The sequence below is a fragment of the Rhincodon typus genome, chromosome 40 (assembly GCF_021869965.1).
Source record: "Rhincodon typus isolate 14 chromosome 40, sRhiTyp1.1, whole genome shotgun sequence".
Classification (NCBI taxonomy): domain Eukaryota; kingdom Metazoa; phylum Chordata; class Chondrichthyes; order Orectolobiformes; family Rhincodontidae; genus Rhincodon; species Rhincodon typus.
This window is the reverse complement of record NC_063371.1, coordinates 8,731,859-8,759,777: the sequence shown is the minus strand read 5'-3', so window position 1 is coordinate 8,759,777 and position 27,919 is coordinate 8,731,859. Positions and strand designations below refer to the sequence as shown.

Genomic DNA, 27,919 nt, shown 5'->3' with positions numbered 1-27,919 from the left:
CAGCATCAGGTAGGACCAGTGCGAGGCTATTCAAACCTTTTAGCCCATGACATAGGGCCTATCAATTTCTAAACTCACCCTATGTGCAGTGGTCCCCTTAATATCAATAGCTGCCCAATTAACATCAATTATGTATGTTTGAAAAATCCCAATCTCTGACATTAGTGTGGTCATTTGGTCTGATTGACATGGGAATCACACTCCAATTCATTTAGTCTGAAATTATGATATGACAATACAATGAAAACTGATAAGCCAGTGTTTGTACCTTCAGATACACGCATGACAACCACACACGTTTAGCAACGTTGAGCTGGAGAAATACCCCAGTAACGGCTCAATGCCTTCAGTAGACAAAGGAGAAAAACAGAGGTCATCTTTTCTCATCACTGCTCTCACCAGCCCACCATCTGATTGTCCAGATCCTCCTCACAGCTCACTCTATCTGCATTGATGCTCTTCCTGCAGTCTTGCACAGCCCTAGCATTATTCCCTCACTTCTTTTCATTTTCAGGACAGCCATTTCAGCAGATAATGTGTGGTTAGTGCAATCCATAAAAATGTTGACAGTACACAGATATTGGTCTGTGTTGCTGACAAAACTAGAACAGGCACACATAGAGGCTGTGTACCCTTAGCGACAGGGAGATTTTCATGATGTACAGAAGTAAAGTTACCTGTCAATGGAATTAAAAACTCCCTGAGACATCTCACTCAAAGGTGCTTTGTGTCAACCTTGCATTCCACCCAAGGAATCCTCACTCTATACCCGGGTCCAACAATGATTTGAGACCGTGGTGCAGGTCAACCTTCTACAATTTAGACCAATGAGTTAAAGGTGGGAAGCTAAGCCGTCATAGCTCCATTTGTGTGGACAATGCAAACATCGGAACACGTCTGGTGAAGAAGACATAAAGAGCTTGCAGAATGATACAGACAGCTTGTGAAAGTGGGAAGGAATTGGGCAGATAGAATACAATGTCGGAAAATAAGTTGTTTCTGATGGTGGGAAGAATCAAATGGCAAAGTATTATCTAAACAGAGACAGACTACAGAAATGTCAGGTGCTGAGGAATTTAGGTGTTATAGTGCATGAGTCACTAAAAGGGGCTGCACAGTGGCTCGGTAGTTAGCACTGCTGCCTCACAGCACCGGGGACCTGGGGTCAATTCCACCCTCGGATGACTGTCTGTGTGGAGTTTGCATGTTCTCCCCATGTCTGTGTGGGTTTCTGCCAGGTGGTCTGGTTTCCTCCCACATTCCAAAGATGTGCAAGTTAGGTGGATTAGCCATGCTAAATTACTCATAGTGTTCAAGGATATGTGTAGGGTAGGTGTGTTAGCCTTAGGGAAATGCAGGGTTACAGGGATAGGGCAGCAGGATGGGTCTGGGGGGATGTGCTTCAGAGGGTCAGTATGGACTTGTTGGGCCAAATGGCCTGTTTCCACACTGTAAGGCTTCTACTTTTTAAACAATTGTTAGAATATAGATGCATTCCTCTATATCACTAATACAGAGCCCACACTGTTACATTACTGATAGATACCCCACATCACTACATTACTAATCTTGATCCGCCCAACGTTGGATGCACATTGCAAGCACCTGGAAATATTCATTTTCTGTGTGTCAACTTTTACAGTGAGCCATGGCAAATTGTTCATTTGTTCCCCTGTGCGATTCACAACTTCTGATAAGGGGGAGAGTTGAAGGGGGTCTGGATGGGGGAGCACAGTGCTGGAGGTGGGAACAAAAAGAGAAGGGAAATGACAGTAGAATGGTGGAGGTGACCTTGGCCTTCCTGTGAAGACTTGAACAGGCAAACTGAAGACTGTTAAATCATGGAACTGAAGACAGCAAAGATTTTAATGAACCGAAGCTGAGCTCATCACACTGACTTGAGATTATGGTTCAGTGATTTCATCCAGCTTGTTTGAGGAGGAGGTGATAATGCAGAGAAAGAAATGTCGGTGCCACTAAGAGAGAGTGAGGAGATCAGAAATTTGCGATGCGTTTTCATGTAGATTAGTCAATCCTCTGGTTACATAAGGCAGCAGTGAGTCATCCTGGGCTGCACTCCTGCAGTTCCAATTATTTAATTTTCAACCTGACATTTTTTTTTAAAAGACTTGTCAAATTTCTCTCACTGAAGGCAGTACCGCAACTTCTGCTGGCGCACACTGCCATCGGGTCTCATCAAATCACAGAATCCCTTCAGTGTGGAAAGCGGCTATTTGGTCCAGCAAGTGCACATTGACCCTCTGAAGAGCATCCAACCCAGACCCAGCACATTCCCAACCCCCTATCCTTGTAACCCTGCATTTACCATGGCTAACCCAACTAGTCTGTACATCCCTGGACACTGTGAATAATTTAGCATGGGTCAATCCACCTAGCCTGCACATCTTTGGACAGTGGGAAGAAACCAGAGCATCTGGAGGAAACCCATGTAGACATGGGGAAAATACGCAAACTCCAGACAGACAGTCGCCCAAGGGTGGAATCAAACCCGGGTCCCTGGCGCTGTGAGACAGCAGTGCTAACCACTGAGCCACCGTGCCACCCATCCCATTATGTCTCCCAGTTCCACTACTGCTGATCTTTCTGTTTAAGTAATTTATTGATGGGATATGGGTGCCAATGCTGCCCATACCAAGTATTGCTTGAGCTGGTGGGGGGGCTCTTGGAGTGCAGTGGTCACGCCCTACCTCTGAGCTAGGAGGCCCAGATTCGTGTCCCACCTGCTCCAGAGATGTATGAAGCACCATCTTGTGAAAGGTTGATTCGTAAATATTTCCCCTGAGATGGTGGGTCACCATCCTTGCATCTCTACAGACTCCCGTGGTGAGACTAGTCCCAAAATGGTGTTAGGTCACAAATTCCCACACTTGACCCTGTCACTATGAAAAGAAAGACAGGATTAATTTCCAAGTCAGGATAGTGTGGGAAGGAGTGGTTTACCCATATGGCTGCTGGCTTTTTGATCATGTGGCTAACATGAACGGTCATATCCCCTTCCTTCTCTGCTCCAGCTTTCTCCACCACCCTCCCTCCCAATCTTCCAGAAATATGGAACGTCAGTGATGAGGAGAGGCAGAAGAAGTTGGGACTATTCTCCTTGGAGAGAAGAAGCCTGAGAGGAAATTTGATTGAAGTTTTCAAAATCATGAGTGGGCTCGTTAGAGTATTCCTCCTTGTCAAAGAAAATAAAAGAAGATTTAAACTGATGTGCAAACGAAGCAAGGGTGATGTGAGAAAGGAATGTTTACATACAGCAAGTAGTTAGGATATGGAATGCAGTGCCTGGAAATGGGAAGGAGGCATTCAAACGGGCAATGGATGGTTATTTAGACAGAAATGGTGTGCGGGGTGATTGAAGAAAGGGAGGAGATTATCACCAGGCAGTAGAACCGCTGCAAGGGTTGATGGGCTGAAGGGCCTACTTCCTCAACAAACAGGGACGCAGGTTCGATTCCAGCCTAGGGCGACTGTGTGTGTGGAGTTTGCTTGTTCTCTCCATTTCTGTGTGTTTCCTCCAGGTGCCTCGCTCTCCTCCCTCAGTCCAAAGATATGCAGGTCAGGTGGATTGTCCCTGGGAAATGCAGGGAGAGGGTAGGGGGTGCGTCTGGGCGGAATGATGGTTGGAGAGTCGATGCAGACTCAATGGGCTGAATGGCCTGCTTCCACACTGTAGGGATTCTACAATTCTCTGAATCCTGAGATAAGCTGAGCTCGAGCATGCAGTAAACCAAAATGCGACTGCTCACCAATTAGACTCTCCATCTGCCTGGAAAAGCCTCAAACCCTTCCTGGCAACAGGCTCATCTGCCCAGCCAATGGCAGCACTGATCTTTGGGGTGAGACGGATGACGACTGACAAATCTGGTTTTGAACTGCGGTCTCTCAAAAAGTCAAAAACGACCATTTGTAATGTCAGAGAGAGAGAGAAAGAGAGAGAAAACAAAAACGTGACTTGAAACGTGGCAAGGTTTCAGTCACGTGACCAAACATTTTTCATATGGGCTTGAGATAGCCTTCATAAATAAGTGACTCCTACTTTTCCCGTAAATCAGGCAACAAAACTGACATATTTCACAGGTACTCAACAGGGATCTCCAGCCCAAATAGAAGACTTGCCCGAGGTGCAAAGATCAAGAGAATGAAACGGGGAACGTTACTCTCAAGGTGTTGAGAAGTGGCCAGGGTTGATGAGTAGGGCTGGGTGTAGGGTAGATGGGGAAGCATAGGTTTGACTACAATGTGGGAAAGTGCGGGGTTATGCACTTTGGTCAAAAGAATAGAGGTGCACGCGACTTTCTAAATGTGCAAAGGTGTCAGAAGTTCGAAGCACAAAGGGGATTTGGAAGTCCTAATTCAAGCTAACATGCAGGTTCAGTTCGGAAGGCAAATGCGATGTTGGCATTCATTTAAAGAAGACCAGAAGACAAGAAAAGGGATCTACAGCTGAGGTTGTATAAGGCTCTGGTCAGACCATATTTGGAACATTGTGAGCAATTTTTGGGCGCAACCAGTTACCTTTCATCGGTCCCAAAGTTTTTTTTTATTGTCAGTCTCATGCAGTTCCTGACCAACTCATCCCTTCTCTCTGATTCCTGGTCTTCAACTTGACTCTCTCTCAGAATCTCTCTGATCCCCATCTCTCGACACTCTCTGATCCCCATCTCCCAGATGCTCTCTGATCCCCATCTCCCAGATGCTCTCTGATCCCCATCTCCCAGATGCTCTCTGATCCCCATCTCCCAGATGCTCTCTGATCCCCATCTCCCAGATGCCCTCTGATCCCCATCTCCCAGATGCTCTCTGATCCCCATCTCCCAGATGCCCTCTGATCCCCATCTCCCTGACACTCTCTGATGCCCATCTCCCTGACACTCTCTGATGCGCATCTCCCAGACGCTCTCTGATCCCCATCTCCCAGACACTCTCTGATCCCGCTCTGACTTCAGATCTCTGCTTTGTGTCAATTCTGATCCATGTTCCTGTCAAATACAAACACACTAATTGGAAGCAGAAGTCACCCATTTGACTCCCTGTCATTTGATAATCATGCCTAATCTGTTTGTGGTTTTCAAATTCCACATTTTCATTGACCTTAAGTCTCCTCCTATTTCCTTGCCTGATGAGAATCTATCTACCTCCACCTTAAGAAATGTCTAATGGTCCCACCTCTATCGCCCACTGAGGTAAAGAGTTCCAAAGACGGACAATGTCTCATCATCTCTCTCTTAAGAGTGTGACTCCCCCACTCCCGTCCTTGTGAAATGTTTGGTGTGCACAAAATAACCAGCAGGCTGCCAAACCAACTTCTCTCCAGAGTTTTGTGATTATTTGTTTGGCATCTCACACTTGGATCACAGAGATTTTCACTCAGTTTTTTTTTGGCTGAAGATCTTGATTGAGACATGACTCACCACATACTTTCTTCACAATGCAGCAAGTTCGACAATGAAAAATTCTCACTTACTACACCATGTTCATCATTTTTCACATCAGCTGACCATCCAAGGGAATGGAACTTTTTCCCACATTCTCCAACAAAAAGTGGCATTCATTGCTACTCAGGATAATGTTACGGACAGACAGCTAGGTTTGTGGAAGGATACTTGAGATATGAGCGTTATCCCCTGCCTTGCCAAAATTTCAACACAGCCACAAATCTGGTCTATCCGTGCACCCTGCCCCATATCCCTGTCTTTGGTGATCTCTTTAGGGGATTAGCCCTCCACCCACCTGAAGGTTAAAATTCCTATCCTCAAGTTTAAGTTCCTTTGTGTCAAACATCTCCAGCCCTTGCTCCAGTTGCAGCAATTCTAAAATGAGGCCAGAAGCAGAAGTAGGCCCATCAGGTCCGCTCTGCCATTCAATGAGATTACAGCTGATCTGATAATCCACAATTCCACTTTACTGCCTTTTCCCCATCGCCCCTGATTGCCTTACTGATCAAAAGTTAACCATCCACGCAAACCTCTTCCCAGCTCATTTCCCTAACTCTGGCCCCTCCCATGACCTCATCCACACCAGAGGGCATGCAGTTAAGGATTCAACCACTGTAATTTCCTCCCTGACCCCCTCCACCTTTCTTTTCATGTTAGATGTTTCCTGTTGACAAAGTGCCCATCCCCTGCTACATGTATGTCCTGGGCATGTGCCCAGCATTCACTCTTTGTTAGTTTGCGATCACCCTCCTCCACCATCTCCAACTCATGCCTCTTTCAAATGACGCCCCATTTTTATTAAGCAGGCAGTGGGTGGAAGGTCTGAGGACGACTGAGTTTTGGGCTTGTCTGCACATAAATGATCGCAATCATCTCGATAAACGTAAGAGTACATTTGTAAATATTCATCAAATTCCATCATTTTTTTTTCAGAGCACTTCAGGCAGGGAGTGGGTGGATGAATACACGAGAGCTCTCTGTTCTATTCTAGAGGTGATTATGGATGGCCTTTTGCAGCCTTTATGCGAATAACCTAATAATTAACTCAATGGTGAGGAGGTAGGTCCAAGCAAAGATGGAGAAAAAAACTTGCATTTATGTTTTGCATTATTATCCTGTCCATCAGAAATGTCTTAAAAGCACTTTGGTTTCAACAAACTGCTTTGAAATGCAATTATGCGAGCCACGCACAACAGCCGCGCGATGCACAGCAAGATCCCATGAACTGCCCCAGGCGATGAGTGACTACTTAATCTATTTTTCATGCTGCTATAGTTTGAGGGTGAAATGCATGGCATAGAACATAGAACATAGAAGATAGAACATTACAGCGCAGTACGGGCCCTTCGGCCCTCGATGTTGCGCCGACCTGTGAAACCAATCTGAAGCCCATCTAACCTAAACTATTCCATTATCATCCATATGTTTATCCAATGACCATTTAAATGCCCTTAAAGTGGGCGAGTCTACTATTTTTGCAGGCAGGGCATTCCACGCCCTTACTACTCTCTGAGTAAAGAACCTACCTCTGACATCTGTCCTATATCTATCACCCCTCAATTTAAAGCTATGTCCCCTCGTGCTAGCCATCGCCATCCGAGGAAAAAGGCTCCCACTGTCCACCCTATCTAATCCTCTGATCATCTTGTATGTCTCTATCAAGTCACCTCTTAACCTTCTTCTCTCTAATGAAAACAGCCTCAAGACCCTCAGCCTTTCCTCATAAGACCTTCCCTCCATACCAGGCAACATCCTGGTAAATCTCCTCTGCACCCTTTCCAATGCTTCCACATCCTTCCTATAATGCGGTGACCAGAACTGTACGCAATACTCCAAGTGTGGCCGCACCAGAGTTTTGTACAGCTGCAACATGACCTCATGGCTCCGAAACTCAATCCCTCTACCAATAAAACCTAACATTACTGTCCGCCTTCTTAACAACGCTATCAACCTGGGTGGCAACTTTCAGTGATCTATGCACATGGACACCGAGATCTTTCTGCTCATCCACACTACCAAGAATCTTACCATTAGCCCAGTACTCTGTATTCCTGTTACTCCTTCCAAAGTGAATCACCTCACACTTTTCCGCATTAAACTCCATTTGCCACCTCTCAGCCCAGCTCTGCAGCTTATCTATGTCCCTCTGTAACCTACAACATCCTTCCGCACTATCCACAACTCCACCGACTTTGGTGTCATCCGCAAATTTACTAACCCATCCTTCTACGCCCTCATCCAGGTCATTTATAAAAATGACAAACAGCAGTGGCCCCAAAACAGATCCTTGAGGTACACCACTAGTAACTGAACTCCAGGATGAACATTTCCCATCAACCACCACCCTCTGTCTTCTTACAGCTCGCCAATTTCTGATCCAAACCGCTAAATCACCCTCAATCCCATGCCTCCGTATTTTCTGCAATAGCCTACCATGGGGAACCTTATCAAACGCTTTACTGAAATCCAAATACACCACATCAACCGCTTTACCCTCATCCACCTGTTTGGTCACCTTCTCAAAGAACTCAATAAGGTTTGTGAGGCACGACCTACCCTTCACAAAACCGTGTTGACTATCCCTAATCAAATTATTCCTTTCTAGATGATTATAAATCCTATCTCTTATAATCCTTTCCAACACTTTACCCACAACCGAAGTAAGGCTCACTGGTCTATAATTACCAGGGTTGTCTCTACTCCCCTTCTTGAACAAGGGGACAACATTTGCTAGTCTCCAGTCTTCTGGCACTATTCCTGAAGACAATGACGGCATAAAGACCAAAGCCAAAGGCTCTGCAATCTCCTCTCTAGCTTCCCAGAGAATCCTAGGATAAATCCCATCCGGCCCAGGGGACTTATCTATTTTCACAGGACAGAGGCAGAATTCCCTGCTCTTTATTGGATGCTCCCGTGGGAATATCCACGTTAAAAGGCAGGGAATTGGGTCCAATTTTTTAAAATATCTCAAACAATGCAGCACTCCCTTGGTAAACTTCTCCTTTTCGTCATTCCTCTTTCTTCCTTTAGGTTGTTCCTAAAAACCTACCTCTCTGAGCAAGCTTTAGCGGCTACGGCTCCTGTGAGAGTCCTTTGTTATGTTCTTGATGTAACATATAATTACATGCTATAGCTTTTGCAATAGAGCCAATTGAAAGTTTTGGAAATTGAGGCTGCAAATGTTTGGTGGGGAATGAAGACAAGTATTTGCAATGAAGACAAATATAGTGATTGCAACAATGTAAGCCAGCTGGACTTCATAGAATATGAGTTCACTGACTGGGGCTGTTAAACTGGTCCAATCAGGAAGCCCTGGCTGTCAAGAGATATGGGGCGCCTGAGTGTCTGATTCAGTGAGACACAGTGCTGCAGTCAAAGAATGTATAAAGGGTGACTTGTGACAGGATACTGGCCTCTGCAGAGTTATTTCAGCACAGATCAGCTGATTTGTAACGGAATGGCTGGACTATCTCCAAGCGGGTGAATAGCACACTTGCATTCCTACATCCCACCCTCAGCATTAGCCTCACCTTAAGTTGTGGAGCGAGGCATGAACTCAAAATAGCAGCAGCATCACTCCCTGAAAAGCTATTAACAGCTGTAGGGTAGCTATGAAGAGATTTTTATCTCGTTTTCATGTGCTTTCTGAATCTGTGCGAACAAATCAGGAGGGAGGGTGGCTAAAGATGTAGCGAATTGCCTCTCAAGATGTAGTGATTTCTTATTTTTCACACTTGCCACTTTTTCATTCATTTCACCATCATAATTGTCCACTTAAGTTATAATTAATCCCCTCTATATCGTGGCCTTCAGGTTACAGGAAAAAATCAGAGTGTCAGGGATATTGAACTCCTGAATGCCCGATTCCGTGAGAGGCAGTATGATAGTCAAAGGCTGTTCTTTTGTAAATAAAGCGTTACTTGGTGATGGGATAGCTTGTGGAATTTTTTTTATTTGCAAGAATGAGTGTGCTCAATTATTGTTAACTGCACAAACTGAAGCAGAAATTGTATTCTAAAAACTCATCAAAAATCTGATTGTCTACTCTTTAATAGAGTACGTCAACTATTGGGCAAATATGTAGTTAAGACAAATGCGTTCGAAGTAGATTGCTTGTCTTGTCACTGAGAGATGTCTGCTTGAAAATTATTTCTCCCTCGATAGCCTTAGAAACCCCAAGTCAAAGCCAGGAATCTGCAACAGGCCTGTCTGATACAACAGTGATTCTCTCCATCATCATTTGGCAAGTGCAAAACTCGCTATTGCCCTGTTGAGCAACAGATAAACCACACACAGCTGCAAGGAGAGTTGAAACATTCAGTTTGCTTTGGCTCCCGTCATCTTTTACAAGGCTGTAATGGCTTCCCAGAGAGCATGCATAATTCAGTTTCCATGCAGGATATGAAAAGGCAGTAAAAGACTAAAGGAATGAAGGGGCAAGAGAGACAGAGAAGAAAGTGAAAGCATGATGGGGGACAGACAAGTGAACGAGAGAGACAAGGGACATAAAGAGGGCAAGGAAACACAGGGAGAAATGCAAAGGAATGAGAGAAAGGAATATGAGACACAAATGGGAGAGTTGGAGAGAAAGAGAGGGAAGGAAATGCTGAAAGATGAGAAGAGAGCAAGACAGAGAACATGCAAGAAATTCCACACTAAAACCAAAATACCCACGGACGCTGGAAATCTGAAATAAACATACAAAGTGCTGGAGAAACCCAGTAGGTTTGGCTGCATCTGTGGGGACAGGAACACAATCAACATTAAAGAACAGAAGAACTAGGAGAAGAAGTAGGTAATTCAGCCTTTCAAGCATGCTCTGCCATTTAAAATTATCATGGCTGATTTCATTTTGGTCTCAAATGTTCTTCACTGATCATTCTCTTAAACGCCTTAATCCATCACTATTAAAAACAAACCTAGGTGCTCCTTAAATGTATTCATTATCCCACACTTTGAGTCTTGAATTCTACAGATGCATGATCCTTTGAAAGAATTAATTCCTCCATAGCTCTGTTTTAAATCTGTCATCCCTTTGATTGCCAAGTCCAGTATAACTCTTCCCTGTGAAGAAATTCCATGCTCCTCTTTTGAATAGAGAATTTTCTATGTCTTGAGCAGGCAAACAGGACCTCAGTTTAGCCTCTCACCTGAAAGATGGCATCTCTGACAATGCAGAAATCTCTCAGGGCTGCACTGCTGTCTCACTCATTCTCTGTCACTCTCAGCTATTCACTGCTTTGTGTCTTGTCCGGCCATTCTCACATTATTCATGAAATCTGGATTGTATGCAATCTCTTGAAAGCTATTGCAGACTTGTCGAAGGTTACCAGAGCTGATGCAAACTAAGTACTTAAACCTTCACTACATCTTCTGTTGTTCCTCCTGTGTGTGGTTTAATTATTGCTCAACAGGCCATAGTGATTTCTGCACTTGTCAAAAGGTGACTGGGTGGATCAATTTTGAAAGTTTTGCTGTTGAGTGAGTGAAACCAATGGTGAAAAGTTTCAGAAAAGGAACAAGAGGGAAGCAAAGCAGTACAGGATAGTAGACAGAGAAGCAGAGGAACACAAAGGGAGGAAACCCAAATAGGGAGATAAAAGGAGATGGTTTAAAACAGCAAAATAAGCAGACTGACCCAAGAGGTGAAACAAAGATTGAGTAACAGAGACAGAGGAGAAAGAAAGTTAGGTAGGAGACAATCACACGCAGACACCGAGAGACAGGTTGAAAGGTACACTGGAGAAACAGTGACAAACAACAACAGACAGATGGAGAAGCAAACTGATAGTGAAGAGACTGAGAGAGGGGGGTGGACAGACAGAACTGGATAGGATGAGGAACAGACAAAAGAGAGACAGAGAGAAAGAGGGAAGGGGATAGGAGATAGATACGTATACGAAGAGACTGTGACAGAGAGGGGAAGACTGCAGAGAAACATAATGCCAAAAGTTGAAAAACAGGCAAGAATTCAGAGCGAGGATTGTAAATGTCCAAAATACAGTGTGTAAAGCTCTCCAAGACTAGGTGATATCTTCACTTCAGCAATCAATCCTACTCCAGCTTAACTGGACTTTTACATCAGTCACTAAGGCACTGTTACAGTCATTAAAGTGAATCAACAAGGCAGCTGAAAGTTTCACTCAATGACGCGTTTTGATATGAATTGCGTCAGTGTTGCGCCATGTTTGTCAGTTCTCAACAAAAATACACCTCTGTCATGGCCAAAAAAGACTTCATTCTTTCAATAAGAAAACTAAATAGTTCCACTCCTCCTCTAAGTTTGATGCCATATGAACAGAAGGAATTAAAAAGGTTCATCCTTTCAAAAAACATTTCCAAGGCATGAAGTGCTGCAATATGAGACTTGAAGTGGCACACTGTGAGTGCTAGTTTGTGAACATCTTCATGTTGCCTGTTGAACAATAAATGCAAGTTTTTTCATGAAAATTATTCTAATGTTCTTTAAGATAATACCACAGTTACAACAGCGGGAAATGGAATTTCAGTCAAATCCATACAGTGTTTGGATGCTAATATTCCAATGACATAATTGGACTAATATTGACATGCATACAACTGCAAATTTTCAGACAGTAATTCTACAAGATTCCAGCTGTTTAATTACGTTGATTTTCGGACAATGCATCTGTGCTCGTATCCATGTTGTCTTAGGTATACTTGAACTGCATTTTTCATTTCCATTCTATCATCGAGCCTCAAACTGGCCTCTTTCACTCTAACCTTAGCATGTCTGATGCCAAGACCAACATTGACTCTCCCAATTCCCTCTTTGTGTCCTATCCGCCACCAACTTCAACTTATTGAAATCTGTTCTACTCAGGTCCTAATCCAGCACCAATTCTCATGTCTCGAGTCCTTTACTTCTGTACCTATCTCTGTTTCTCCAGTCTCTGTTGGTCCACTCCTGTGATTCACTCCCAGTCGTCTGAAGCCACAGATTTAAAACTCTTATTTTTGTGTTTAAATTGCTTCGGCTCCTCACCCCTCTCGACCCCAGCAGCCCTACAATCCTTTCTGTTCTTCCAACATTGCCCCTCTATGCAATACCCACTCGCTTCACCCTCTCAGTTGAGGCTAGTGTGGAACTATGGATCAATCCACATTCTGAAGCGGGAACAAGTTTGCCTCCCAGAAACTCTTGATGGATATCCTTCAGTCATTCACAAATCCTGGTTTGCTCTTCCCCTTCCTCGTCCATCCCTTTCTACTGGGAAAACTGAGCCCTTGAATGTCCATTCTAATCAGCAGCTGAACATCAGGGGCTCCCTCCTATTTCTTTCGCATGTCCTTTTACAAGACTGCGAGCCATGCCTTCTTTTATGTTTCTGAAAAAAAATCTAAAAGAAAACGTTAACTTTAATCCAAGTGTTCAGACAGGTTCAAACTCAAACGGGACTCAAACTCAGACCTTTCAGTCCAGAGGAGCGGCACCACCACTGTTCACCCTCCTCCTCACCCCACCCCTCCAACATGATGAAACAAAGTCCTCCTGAAATTTCTACCCCTTCCTCACCTCGTTACTGCCTTAAAAATACCTCAAGCCCTTCATCATCTCTCCCAATATCTCCTCCCTTGGCTCCATGTTGACTTGTATCTGATGAGTGATGCCCTTGTGAAGCTTCAGGTTGTTATTTTCTCTAGATGAGGTGCTAACTAAATGCAGGTCACCGTTGTGGTATAAATACACTCGTGTATAGCCGGGTTCACATGTTAGATTCTGTCATTTCAAGGGCAAAATGTTTTCTGCTTTTTAAATGACAAGTTATGGTCACTTGTGATTTGTTTGAAGCAAGGCCTCTCTTCAATTACTGACAGTGGAAGCTCCTAATTTCTTCTTCATTGAAGTTAGACGCAACAAAACTAACAGTACACTCAGGCCATCTGGCAAAATATAAATCATGCCAGCTTTTACACTCTCCCTCGCAGAAAGCTAATTGATATTCTAAAATGCACGGGTATATACAAACATGAAACTCAGAAACCCACCGAGCAGGAAGGTCAGTGCCAAAGTCATGGTTTTCTGCACTGCTTCAGGATGAAGGCAAGCATTTTTTTTTCCTTAGCAATGATGATACTTGTGATACTGATTTATGAAGCTGAAGCTACCAGTCTATAATAGTGCTGCGGTATTGCCTTGTGTCCATTATGCACTTGCTCTCTGCCCCTGGTGGCCTTGTAATGTTTTTAGATGCTTCAGAGTCCATCGATATTAAATTTATGGAGAGTAATTTAATTGTGTTATTGATGTGCGGGTTTAAACATTTCTTTAATTCTGATTTATTATCATTGCAATACGCACATCAATCACAATCCTCATGGATTCAGGAAATCATCTTTTCTGCGCAGTATACACAATGTACAGGAATTATTTCAGAGATGTTTTGCTCTGCGTGTTTCACATTTAATACCTCATATCATTGGTGCACTTTTCGATCAATCACCTACCCACCTTCTCACCCTGTTGCAAACCCTTTGCACTCTCGTATTGTACCCGATTGTCCCTGGGGGCCATTTAGACTTCAGTAAGTGACCTCGGCAACTTATCGACTTGGCTTTACTTTGTCCAACCTTAACGCCATCAGAATCAGAGAGAGAGAGAAGGACAGCCAATCCTGGCTGGATTTGAAAACAGGCTACAGAGCTCAGAAGGGAATATATCAATTTCCAACCACAGTTTTGCATGCACTTCCTACTTAATTTGCCAGCACCACCGGTGAAAATGACAAGAGCTGTAGAGAAACATTAATTCATTTCAGTCCCCCCAAGAGTATAAAATTGCCAGACAATGAAACATATGTAATGCTCAATTTTAGCGCACAGAAACTTGCCAAAAGCATGAGGACTCAAAGCATTGATAAGCTCTTCAGAGCTGACTTTTGCATATTCAATCAACTGTCCAACAGAGTCTTTTGGGTTATGGAGGGTTTTATATACGAGTTGTTTCAAACCTGCCCCTTGACCATAAAGCAATCCCAGATCAAGTGTGGCAAATGTGCAAATGATGATTAGAGCTCTTTCTCATCAAAATGCTGTTGTGTATTGACGTAAATGTGTTGGACTGTAACTTTAAGAGTCTGATCATCTGACACCATGATGGCATCATTTTGGAGGGAAGTGGCTCAGTGAAACCTTGCTGCTTTGTAGAGTGAACAGCCCATACAACACCTGCTCTTGTTGAATCCTTTGGGCCCTGAAACTGCTTAAATTGTGACAAATGTGTTGGCAAACATAACCAGGTCAGGTCAGTGTGGAGGTTCAGGATGAAGTCAAGCTCCCTCTAACAAGTCTAACTGACTATTCTTCGGCCAAACAGAGGAAGAACAGTGGAGCTGTCAGGCTCAATGGAAACTTGCAGAACCTCTGGGTAGTGGGTATAAGCTACATTCAGTTGGAGGTGAATGCATCTCCAGGTTGAAATGTGGAGTACTGAGAGAGTGCTGAATTGATTAAATAATCAACAATGGATCCACATGCCTACTGAGATGGACATGAAGGATCCATTGGCACAGGAGAGGGGACTCAATCCTGGTATCATTATAAGTATTTATGCCTCAACTATCACTGATTTGAGCCTTTACAACACGGATGTTTGTGAAATGTACGAGCTGCCACATTTCTGGCATTAGGACAATGATGAAGCCTTGCAATGTCCTGCCGTTGCAAGGGATGGTTATAAAAATACAAAGTCTTGAACTTGCAGCAAGTACTATTTGAGACAACAGATCCAATCTAGCTGCATGAATTCAGGACCAGGGAGGAAAGTTCTGATTGAGTTCAGTTTACTGCCTGGTCTACAGCAATACTCAAACCTTCTAACTTTGTTTTCCTTCCAAGTTAGTCCCATTGAATATGCAAAAATAAGTCCATGCTGACTCTCAGTTGAAGCACTGAGGGAATGCTGTACTCTCAAAGAGGTGCAGCCTTGCAGATGAGACATAAAGTCAAGGAGCTATCTACTTCAACAGAAACAGGAGGTGCTAGACAAAGCCAGCAGGTCTGGCAGCACCTGTGGAGTTAAGGTTTCAAGTCCAGTGACTCTTCATCACAGCCTTTGCACATGCTCAGGTTGATGTGAAAAATCCCACTGCACAATTTCGAAGAAGAGCTGTTATCACCAGGTTCCCTGGCCAATATCTACCTCCTCACCCCAGTCAACACCACTAGAAATGGATTATCTGGTTACAATGGGGTCACAGTGCTGCATTCAAGTTGGCTACAGCATTTTCAATGTTTGCAACGACGATAGCACTTCAAAGGGACTTCACTGGCTGTAAAATTCTTTGAGGTATGTAGTGACAGTGAAAAATATTACATGGCTGCAGGATTTTTGCTTCCCACCTGTTCTGCTGCAGAGTTGGCCGACATCACCAAAGTCCGGTCCATAAGACATCTTTTCACTTATGGCACTGGTCCAAGTCTGACGACAAAAGAAAATACTGACCCACAATTTTTTTTTAATGTTCTTCGAGACAAGTAACTCATTAACTTGCTTGAGGAGCGCGTGAGGAACACTGGCACAGGCAGATTCTGAGCTGCTGTGCCTAAAAGATCCTACTAATGAGGTGACATCCTCGGCAAGGCTCAAAGTCTTTGATGAAAGTCCCCTGTGTGATCCTTAAATTGAGGCAAAATGTTGCAGCTGCTGGAAATCTCAAACAAACACACAGAATGCTGGAGAATCTCAGAAGGTCTGACAGCTTGAGACAGAACCTGAGTTGACATCATGAGTCTGGGATGACCTCTTAGAATCCTAACAGTGTGGAAGCAGGCTATTTTGCCCATCAGGTCCACCCTGCCCCTCTGAAGAACATCCCACCCAGACCCAACACTTTTCCCTATCCCTGTAACCCTGCATTTTCCATTGCTCATCCACCTAGCCTGCACTCCCTGGACACTATAGGCGGTTTAGCACAGCCAATCCACCCTAACCGGCACATGTTTGGACTGCGGAAGGAAACTGAAGCACCCAGAGGAAACCCATGCAGAGTTGGGGGAAAAATGTGCAAATTCCACACAGACAGTCACCCGAGGCTGGAATTGAACTCAGGTCCTTGGTGCTGTGAAGCAGCTGTGTTAGCCACTGAGCCACCACGCTGTCCTTTCAGAAGAGGAATCGAACCAAACACAAAATGCTCACTCTGTTTTGTTTCATTTATTCATTTTTGTGGGACGTGAGCGTCGCTGGCTGGACCAGCATTTATTGCCTGTCCCTAGTTGCCTTTCAGAAGGTGGTGGTGAGCCTTCCTTCTTGAACCGCTGCAATCCACCTGCTGTGGGTTGACCCATAATACCATGCAGGATGGAATTCCAGGATTTTAATCCAGCGACAGGAAAGGAACGCTGATATATTTCCAAGTCAGGATGATGAATGGCTTGGAGGGGGACTGGAAGGTGGTGGTGTTCCCATATGTCTGCTGCCCTTGTCCTTCATGATTGAAGCGGCTGTGGGTTTGGAAGGTGCTGTGAGAGGATCTTTGGTGAATTTCTGCAGTGCATCTTGTCGATAGTGCACACTGCTGCTACTGAGTGTTGGTGGTGGAAGGAGTGGATGCTTGTGGATGTCGTGCCAATCAAATGGGTTGCTTTGACCTGGATGGTGTCAAGCTTCTTGAGTGTTTCACACATCCAGGCAAGTGGAGAATATTCTATCACACTCCTGACTTGTGCCTTGTAGATGGTGGACAGGCTTTCGGGAGTCAGTAGGTGAGCTACTTGCCACAGTATTCCCAACCTCTGAACTGCTCTTGTAGCCACTGCACTTATGTGGTGAGTCCAGTTGAGCTTATGATCAATGATAACTCCCAGGATGTTGATGGTAGGGGATTCAGTGATGGTAACACCATTGAATATCAAGGGGCAGTGGTTAGATTGTCTCTTATTGGTGATGGTCATAGCTCGGCATTTGTGTGGCACGAATGTGACTTGCCACTTGTCAGCCCAAGTTGGATATTGTCCAGATCTTGTTGCATTTGGACACAGACTGCTTCAGTGTCTGAGGAGTTGCGAATGCTGCCGAATATTGTGCAATCACCGCAAACATCCCCAGTTAGGACCTTGAGATGGAGGGAACATCATTGATGAAGCAGGTGAAGATAGTTGGGCCCAGGACATTACTGTGAAGAACTCCTACAAAGATGTCCTGGAGCTGAGATTGCTGACCACCAACAACCATGACCATCTTCCAATGTGTCAGGTATGACTAACCACCAGAGAGTTTGCCCCCTGATACTCATTGATTCTATCGTGGCCCTTTGATTCAAAGAGTTTGATAATTTTCTGGAGAACCTTCCATGATTTTGCTTTGTATGAGGAGGCATAAATGCTGCCAACTGTACCTGAAACTCAGTTTGAGATTTCTGTCCTTTATGCTGAACTTTATTGCTCACATCACATGTTCTTATGGCCTTCAGCTGGGTCTAAGCGCCAAGTTCATATTGAAGCTTCAGGAAATGTGCACTTTCAATTCCAACTGGAGGAGGACTGCTGATTACTCTTCAGATTTTAACAACTGGTATACAAAAGAATATTTTCTCCCAAAAGCCTAGATATAGCGACTAACATTAACCCATCTGTGGCTATCTCCATCTCAAACAGGTATGTTACTTTGGAGAAAAATCAGTGTCGGGTCTGATGACCCTTCCTCAGAACCTGAGACGTTAACTCTGATTTTTCTTCGCAGATGCTGCCAGACCTGCTGAGCTTCTCCAGCAACTTCTGTTTTTGATCCTGATTTACAGCATCCGCAGTTCTTTCGGTTTTTACGCTGTTTTGGATATTGTAGTGGGGATGGGGGAGGGGGCTGAGTGGAAAAACCTCTCAGAGGAGTGACAGCCAGGTTTCTGGTACCATGACTGGTTCTACTGTAATGAGGGGTAAGTCAGGTTCCAAGCGATCGATTGTCATCAGGTACCCTCTAGCTTGGGGACGCAGACTGAAGGTTCTGCAACCATCAGCAAAACATCAGGATGGTGTGTTGCCTCACTAGTGCCAGGGTCAAGGACGTCTCTGAGAGGGTGCAGAATATCCTGTAAGGGGAGTGCGACCAGCAGGAGGTCATTTGCGCAAGTTGGTACCAACAAAATAGTTAGGGAAAAGGACGAGATTCTGCAGAAAGAATATTGGAAACTAGGCATGAGGTTAAAATGCAGATCCTCGAGGGCAGCGATATCTGGATTACTCCCAGTGCCATGTGCCAGTGAGAGTAGGAATAGGAGGTTAGAGCAGATGAATGTGCAGCTGAGGAATTGGTGCAAGGGGGCTCAGATTCACATTCTTGGACCATTGGGATCTTTTCAGGGGTAGAAATGACATATATAAGAGGGATGGGTTCCACCTGAACTGGAAGGAGATTTGCTAGTGTTACTCAGAAGGCTTTGAACTGATAAGTTGTGGGGGGGTGGGAACCGAAACAATAGTGAGGAAAGAGAAAAGGCCAAGGCTGGTAGAGTAGATAAGAGGAGCAAGTCAAACAGTCAAGGCAGACAACAGCTTGGCAGAGAACAAGACAAAGACTGACAAATTAAACTGTGCTTAGTTCAATGCAAGAGGCCTGACAGGTAAGGCAGATAAACTCGGGGCATGTTGGGAACATGGGACTGCAATATCATAGCTATTAAAGAAATATGGCTCAGGGATGGACAGGACTGGTAACTTAATGTTCCAGGTTACAGATGCTAGAGGAAGGATAGAAATGGAGGCAAGAGAGGAAGGGGAGTGGAGTTTTTGATTAGGGATAACATTAAGGCTGTACTCAGGGAGGATACTCCTGGGAGATCGCCCAGTGAAGTTTAATGGGTGGAACTGAGAAATAAGAAATGGATGACCACCTTGTTGGGACTGTATTATAGCGCCCACAACCACCCCCCCTCCCAACCCATAGTAAGGGGAAATTGAGAAACAAATATATAAAGAGATCTCAGATATCTGAATGAATAATAGAGTTGTAATGGTCAGAGAGTTTCACTTTCCAAACATAAACTGGGATTCTCATTTGTGTTAAGGGCTTGGATGGGGATGAATTTGTTAAATGTGTACAAGAAAGCTTTCTTATCCAGTATGTGAATGTGCCTACTACAGAAGGAGCAAAACTTGACCTACTCTTGGGAAATAAGGCAGGGTAAGTGGCTGAGGTGTCAGTGGAGGAGCACTTTGGGGCCACTGACCATAATTCTATTAGTTTTCTAAAGTAGTTATGGAAAAAGATGTAGCTGATCAATAAGTTAAAGTTCTAAATTGGAATAAGGACAATATTGATGGTATTAGATAGGAACTTTCAAAAGTTGATTGGGGGAGGCTATTCGCAGGTCAAGGGACGGTTGGGAAGTGGGAGGCCTCAAAAATGAGACAACAAGAGTTCAGAGACAGTACGTGCCTGTTAGTGTGAAGGGCATGGCTGGGAGGTGTAGGGAATGCTAGATGACTAGAAAAATTGATGTGGTCAAGAAAAAGGAGGAGATGTATGTCAGGTACAGGCATTGAGTCAATCCCTGGAGGAAAGTAAGGGCAGTGGAATATGCTTAAGAGGGAAATCAGAAGGACAAAAAGGGGACATGAGGCAGCTTTGGCAAACAGAGTTAAGGAGAACCCAAAGGGATTCTGTAAGGACATTAAAGGCAAAAAAAGTAACTAGGGAGCAAATAGGGCCCCTTAAAGATCAACATGTCCATCTATGTGTGGAACCACAGGAGATGGGTGAGATACTAAATGAATATTTCATCTCAGTATTTATGATGGACAAAGACATGGAACCTAAGGAATTTGGGGAAATAAGTGGAGATGTCTTGAAAAGAGTTCACATGACAGAAGAGTGAGTGCCGGATGTCTTAAAACACATAAAGGTAGATAAATCCCCGAGACGTGATCAGGTGTTTTCCAGAACTTTGTGGGAAGCTCAGGAAGAGATTGCTGGGCCCCTTGCTGAGATACTTGTATCATCGACAGTCATGGGTGAGGTGCCAGATGACTGAAGGTTGGCTAATGTGGTGCCATTATTTAAGAAAGGCCGTAAGGAAAAGCCAGGGAACAATAGACTGATGAGCCTTATGTCAGTGGTGGTTAAGGCAAGGACTGATTAGCGATACTCAACATGGCCTCGTGTGTGGGACATTGGGTCTCACTAACTTGATTGAGTTCTTTGAAGAGGTGATAAAGAAGATTGACAAAGTCAGAGCTGTAAACGTTGTCTGTACAGGCTTCAGCAAAGTGTTCGACAAGGTTCTGCACGGTAGCCTGGTTAGCAAGGTGAGATCACACGGAATACAGGGAGAGCTAACCAAATGGATACAAAATTGGCTTGAAGATAGGAGACAGAGGGTGGTGGTGGAGGGATGCTTTTTCCAGATTGGAGACCTGTGACCAGCGGTGTGATGCTTTACATTATTTACATAAATGACTTGAATGTGAATACAGGAGGTATAGTTAGTAAGTTTGCAGATGACACCAAAATAGGTGGTGTAATGAACGTTGAAGAAGATTATTCCAGAGTACAACAGGGCCTTGATCAGATGGGCCAACAAGCTGAGGAGTAGCAGGTGGAGATAAATGTAAACTGTTGCATTTTGCTAAGGTAAACTAGAGCAGAACTTACACAATTAATGGTAGGGCCCTGGGGAATGTTGCTGAAAACAGAGACCTGGGAGTGCAGGTGCGTGGATCCTTGAAAGTAGAGTCGCAAGTAGATAGGGTAGTTAAGAAGGCATTTGGCACACTTGCCTTTATTGGTCAGTGAAGTGAGTACAGGAGTGGGGACGTCACGTTAAGGCTGTACAGGACATTGGTGAGGCCACATTTGGAGTCTGTTCAGGGAGAGGTGTTGCAGAGATCTCCCTACGTTAAGGCTCAGTTATCAATGTAATGCAGGCTGATGGTGGGGTCCTGCCAATCCCACCAAAATGCCAACGTGCACACTTGTGAACTTGCTCACGATGAATAGGGAAGTTGCTCAGGCTGCTGAAACTGAAAGCGGGCAAGAGTTATATTTAACAGAATTACCTTGGATTGTCTGGAACTTAGAGCTGATGACGACACTCCATCCACCAATTTGAAACTCACTACCCCCCCCACCGGCGATGGACAGTGGCAACAGTGTGTATACACACACAACACAATCCCTGGATGAAGGTCTTGTCATATGAGGAGCGGTTGAGGACTCTGGGTGTGTACCAGACCGAGTTTAGAAGGATGAGGGAGAGATCTGACTGAATCTTACAGAATACCTAGAGGCCTGGATAGAGTGGACCTGGACAAGATATTTCCACTAGGAGGAGAGACTAGGACCTGAAGGCACAGCCTCAGAGTGAAGGGACGACCTTCAAAACTGAGATAAGAAGGAAGCTCTTCAGCCAGAAATTTATTGTCCCAGAGAGGATGTCATTGAGTATATTTAGGACAGAGATAGGTAGTTTATTGATTAGTAGGGGTGTCAAGGGTTATGGGGAGAAGGCAGGAGAATGGGATTGAGCAACGTACCAGTCATGATCAAATGGCACAGCAGATTCGATGGGCCAAATGGCCTAATTTTGTTCCTATATCTTATGGTACTATAGCCAAAACTCCTCCGATAGCATGTTACACACCTGCAACCTCTGCCAGGTGGAAGGACAGGGTCAGCCAGTGCATAGGGACACCATCACTTGCAAAATGCCCTCCAAGCCACACACCATCTTGACTGAGAAACATATCACTGTTCTTTCAGTGGTGCTTGGTCAAAGTCCTGGAACTCCCTCCCAAACAGTCTTGAGGCTCTCCCCACACCAGATGGACTGCAGTGGTTCAAGGAGATGGCTCACCACCACCTTTTCAAGGGAGACTTGGGTTGGGATAAATGCTGTCCCAGCCAGTAACAGCCACAAAAGGTAGAAAAAAAGACAATCAGTTTGAAACCCATAAAGTTCTTCAAGGGCTTGTGAAGGTAGATGCTGAGACGCTGTTTCCCCTGAACAGGGGAGTCTAGGACCAAGGTCTATAGTCTCAGGATCAGGGGTCAGATATTTGGGGCTGAGATGAAGCCAAGTATCTTCACTCAGAGGCTTGCAAAGCTTTCTAAGTTTCTAGGACAGAGAACTTTAAAGGCTCAGTCATGGACTGCACTCAGGATAAACACCGTCAGATTTTTAGACACTCAGGGAATTTGAGCTATGAGGCTGGAAAGGCTCAGGGTATTTTGTTTCAAGCAGAGAAGGCTGAGGAGGGTCTGACTGAAGTGTACAAGATTATGAGGGCTTGGACAGGTTGAATGGAAAGCAGTTCTGCCCCTGAGTTGGAGGATCAATAAATGGAACAGAGGTTTAACATGAAAGGCAGAGGTTTTGTGGGGATATGAAGAAAAGGTGTCACATACAGAGGATTCTGGGAATCTGGAATGCACTTCCTGGGAGGGTGGTCGAGACAAGAGACCACACAAACCTTTAAAAAAGTAACAAAAACGGAAATTGCTGCAAAAGCTCGACAGGTCTGGCAGGATCAGTGGAGAAAAATCAGAGTTAACCTTTTGGGTCCAGTGACCCTTCCTTAGAACCCTCAGACCGTTCCGTTTTTGTTGCTCATTTCCAGCATTTGCAGTTCTTTCAGGGTTTCCCTTTAAATAAGTACTTGGATGAGCACTTGAAACGTTCAAGGTTACAGGCCAAGTGCTGGAAATTCATGTAGGTAGGTCAGCTCAAACGTGTCGAGCCAAAGAGCCTCTTCGTTGATGTATGACTCTTGTGAGTCGAGGGATATGGGAACAGGGCAGAGGCAAGCAGTTGAAGATCAACCATGGTGGCTGCCTGAGGCTCAATGGGGTGACATCCTCTCCACTTTATGGTCTTCTGTTGACAATGGTGACAACAGGGGAGTGGGTGCATTATAAAAATCAGCCTCACCTGGAAATACATGGACACAAGGGTGCTCATCATCACATTCCATTTCCATCATACTCACCACCCATCCCTCCCTTCGATTGCAGTATTTCATTTACCATTTTAGTCAGTGCACAGGACAGAACAGCAGCTGTCTCACCTCTCTCTACTCTCAGGGCAGAAAGACAAATATTCAGAAGTCAAAGACTTAAGCTTTCTGTGCAGAGTGCAGGGGACGTGCAGTTTGGCAGTGTCTGTGTAGCGGACATGCTTTAAAAGAAGTTAATTGGGCAGTAAAGAGGGAGCAAAGCTGCTGGACCCTTGTGTGGAGATAATTAAGAATTCAGCAGTTTCTCTAAAATTAGATCTGCCTTAGTGAAGAGCCCACAAAAAGGTTCCAGGCAATCATGTCTCAAATTCCCAGTTGTGGCTCACAAATAATCCACACTATTGTTCAAGACTCCCACTCAACAAGCTGCTGATAATCCTCCCATTATTGAACTCTGGAAGGGCAGATATCAAATCTTCAGATTTGTAAAACAGGATGTACATAACACTGTATATCAATTGCTGAGCGATTCATTTTCCTTTATAAAGGCATAAAAGCTGAGTATTCTATTTGTCCTTGGTTCTGGGTTATTGTTGACAGTGTGGTCCTTTGTTTACCTGATCACAAAGGTATGGACAGCCATAACATTTCAAACCAAACTCGGTAGTCCTTTTTATTTCAGTTTACAGAGTGATAATAAGCATGTTTACCTTCGTGTTTTAATGAGTCAGACCACTTTTATTCATTGTTTAGGTGAAGATGAGAGATGCAGCAGACTCAGAGTTGGAACAAACTTGCTGAGCACAGCAGTCTTAAGAGTAGTACAGATACCAAACGCTATCAGTCAGGTGACAGCGGTACAGGCTGGGATCCAGGAAAGCTGAGTGCGGCTCTCACACAAATCATTCAGCACTTAACCTGCAGGAACATGGGGCATTTGTGAGTTCAGCTCCACACTATTGGTAGGATATTCACCAAGTGAGGTGTTAGAGGGTGCTGTGTGTATGGAATGAGCTGCTGGAAGAGGTGATGGAGACGGGTACAATTACAACATTTAAAAGGCATCTGGATGGGTACATGAATAGGAAGGGTTTAGGTGGACATGGGCCAAATGCTGACAAGTGGGATTAGATTAATTTAGGATATCTGGTCGGCATGCATGAGTTGGACTGAAGGGTCTGTTTTTGTGCTGCACAACTCTATGCACGCTCTTCCAAAATACTTTCAATTTAATGTGACAACTCTACTCTCACTGGAACAAGTCCCAAATGAATCAGGTCAGATAAATGACACGGGGAGGAAAAAAAGTCACGTTAATGTTTCAGTTCAAAGACCTTCCATCAGAACCAGTTTGTGTAAGAAGTTTAACCTCAGACCTTTCTGTCTTCGCAGATGCTGCCAATTTTACAATTTTAATTTCATGTTTTTCAGCTTCTGCAGTATTTGGCTCAAGAGCTTTCCCCTTGCAAATCAGAATCTATGCTAAACATCCTTAGACTTGACAAGATGAACTTGAATTCCTTGACAGCACTTTTTCGAGAAAATCCAGGCAGTGTCCACTCTCTTGCTATTCAGTCAGAAGGTAGTGGGTGGGTTCCAAATCCCACTCCAAAGTCTTGAGCCCAAGATCCAGGCTGACAATTTTCATGCAGCACTGAGAGTGTGCCACACTGTCAGAGGTGCTGTGTGCCCGGTGAAATGTCAGCCCCTCAGCTGCACACGGTATCTTGTTGCAAGATGAGGAGTTGTTTTCAGTTCCCTCAGCTGTTATTGATCCTTCAGTCTGATGCTGGATGGTTGCCAAGTGGGCTTTGATCGCTCTTGGTTTATTTTGAATCCAAACCAAAGCCTTAGTCTGACCGTCCCCCTGGGTTCATCCTCCACAGAATTGTCACAATCAATTAGAGTCTACTCACCAAACAAACAGTACTCTGCGTCTCAGACAATATGGGTTGGTCCCTCTTAAAACTGGCTTCCTTGCATGTGTTCTGAACAGACCAGACAAAATGTTCAGCGGCAAGAATCTTTTTATGGCTTACAGCTTATCCATGCATTTATTTCAGTGCTGTTTTGTGGGATGTGGCTGGATGTTTGCCAACAAGTACCCTACATTAACAGTAGTGACTACCTTTTCAGAAGAGCTTAATTGGCTGTAAAGTGCTTTGTGTTATCCTGAGGCCATTGAAGAAGCTGTATAAATGCAAGGTTTTTGCTTCTTTTTATCTCTTTTAATACAACTGAGAGACAACGGTGCATAATGGTGCTCTTGGGCCTTCTAATAAATGCTCAGGCTGAATCGATACAACTTTAAATTCTGCTGTAGGGGCCTGTCTGTGTCTTATTCGGCTGTTACTGAGACGTATGGGCAATGATTAGCAATATAAAGAAGTGTACAGCCAGGCCCAAATCAAAAGGCAGGAGAAGCTTAGGCCCAAATCATAGGGAGTGGGCCATGTGCCAGGTTGGTTCAGAGGATGGTCTCCGATATCACATTGGGTTGGACAGCTCTGTTGACACCATCTTTGTGAGAGGGGAGACAGGGACAATATGCAGCAGCAGGAGTGCTTTCTGCTAGATTCATGGGCCATGCAGGAGACTGGACTTTAGCAGAGAGGATGGTGGGTGGGGGGAACCTAGGCACCTGAAATGAAAAGAATTTTGCAAACTAGAAAGCAGCAGATATTCATCTCATACGTGCCACGGCTGGAGTAGCACTATGTTGGACATTGTTAAGGGTGAACCCTTCCTGTCACTCCACCCCACCAGTACGCCTCAGTTCTCAGAGCACCCTTCCACCACCCAACTCATTCACCCCAGCCCGACCCACCTGCCCCCACCACCCCAGCCCGACCCACCTCGCCCGACCACCCCAGCCCGACCACAACCTGCTCTCCCCGACGGCCACCTTCACCTCCACCAACCCGTCTACCCCACCCTCAACCAACCCGTGTCAAAGCATCTCTTGTTTCATTTGCTCAGAGGAATACAGTCATAGAGATGTACAGCACAGAACGAGACCCTTCGGTCCAACTCGTCCATGCCGACCAGATATCCAAAATTAATCGAGTTTCATTTGCCAGCATTTGGCCCATATCCCTCTAAATCCTTCTTCTTCATGGACCCATCCAATTGCCTTTTAAATGCTGTTTTTTTACCAGCCTCCACGACTTCCTCGAGCAGCTCATTCTACAAACGCACCACCCTCTGCATGAAAAAGCTGCCCCTAGGTCCCTTCTAAATCTTTCCCCTCTCACATAAACTATGGCCTCTAGTTTTGGACTCCCTGTACCCTGGGAAAAAGGCTTTGGCTATTCACCCTATCCATGCACCTCATGGTTTTAGAAAGCAACACAAGGTGACCCCTCAGTCTCTGATGCTCTAGAAAAGATAGCCCCAGCCTATTCAGCCTCTCCCTACAGCTCAAACCCTTCAATATGGGAGACAGACCCAGAATATGGCACGAGGAAGTCAATTCCCGAGCTTGGAAAAGTGAAGGCAACTTAGGCAGATCAGAAGGTAAACAGAAGAGTCGGGGGGGTGGAGTTACTCATTCATAGGATCTGGGCATCACTGGTTAGGGCAGCATTCATTGCCCATCCCTGATTGCCCAGAGGGGAGTTGAGAATCAACCACTTTGCTGTGGGTCTGGATTCACGTGGAGGCTAGACAAGTTAAGGATGGCTGTTTCCTTCCCTAAAGGGCATCAGTGAACCAAATGGGTTTTTCATGACCATTGGCAATGGATTCATGGCCATAATTAGACTATTAATTCCAGATTTTTTTCTGAATTCAACTTCCAACATCTGCAGTGACAGGATTCGAACTTGAGTCCCCCAAACCTAGGTCTCTGGATCAATCATGATAATCAGTTCACCTGACGAAGGAGCAGTGCTCCAAAAGCTTGTGATTTCAAATAAACCTGTTGGACTCTCACCTGGTGTCGTGTGACTTCTGACTTCTGACTTCCAACACTAGCGTCTCCACATCATGGCTCCCAAAGACAAAAAAAAAGTAAGGAAGTAGAAAGGCCAGAGGAGGCAAAGTGAGACTCAATATGTTGTGAAAAGCAAAGAAAGAAACTTGGAAAGTGAAAGAATCAGAAAAAATTCAGAGACACCAGAGTGACTATGAATATTACTCTTCACAGACACACAAGTCCACTGCTCGTGATCGCCAAAATAGGTTTGACTTATACTTTTGACAGAGGCAGAAGAGGAACAAGAGGGCTATGGTATACAGGCTCAGTGCAAAAGACCTTTATTCCAAGATCTTTCGGTTCTGAGGAAGTGTCACACCTCTCTCGACAGATATTGCTAGACCTGCTGAGTTTCTCCAGCATTCTGAGCCCCACATGTCGAAAAATGATTTGAGACAATCTATGAAGGACTTTGTGAATTGCAATAGTGGATATGCGGCAACCAGTCTGCACCAGGTAAACTTCAACAAACAGCAATAAGATGACCAGACATAAATAAGAGTGTGGAGCTGGAGGGACACAGCAGGCCAGGCAGCATCAGAGGAGCAGGAAAGTTGACGTTTCTGAAGAAGGGTCC

The 27,919-nt window shown here is 44.7% G+C and overlaps 1 protein-coding gene across 2 annotated transcripts in view; it reads left to right on the top strand.

Moving 5' to 3' along the window:
* Positions 1-27,919, top strand: part of LOC109936484 (leucine-rich repeat transmembrane neuronal protein 4-like) — a 175,044-nt gene that overhangs the window by 26,856 nt on the left and 120,269 nt on the right. The window contains exon 3 of one of the 2 annotated variants that reach the window (XM_048618434.1): positions 6,390-6,515. The exons of the other annotated variant lie outside the window; for it this stretch is intronic. Within the exon in view, the coding sequence (XP_048474391.1) occupies positions 6,390-6,488 (99 nt within the window). The 3' untranslated portion in view covers positions 6,489-6,515. The remainder of the gene's footprint in view (positions 1-6,389; positions 6,516-27,919) is intronic. 2 annotated transcript variants of the gene reach the window in all.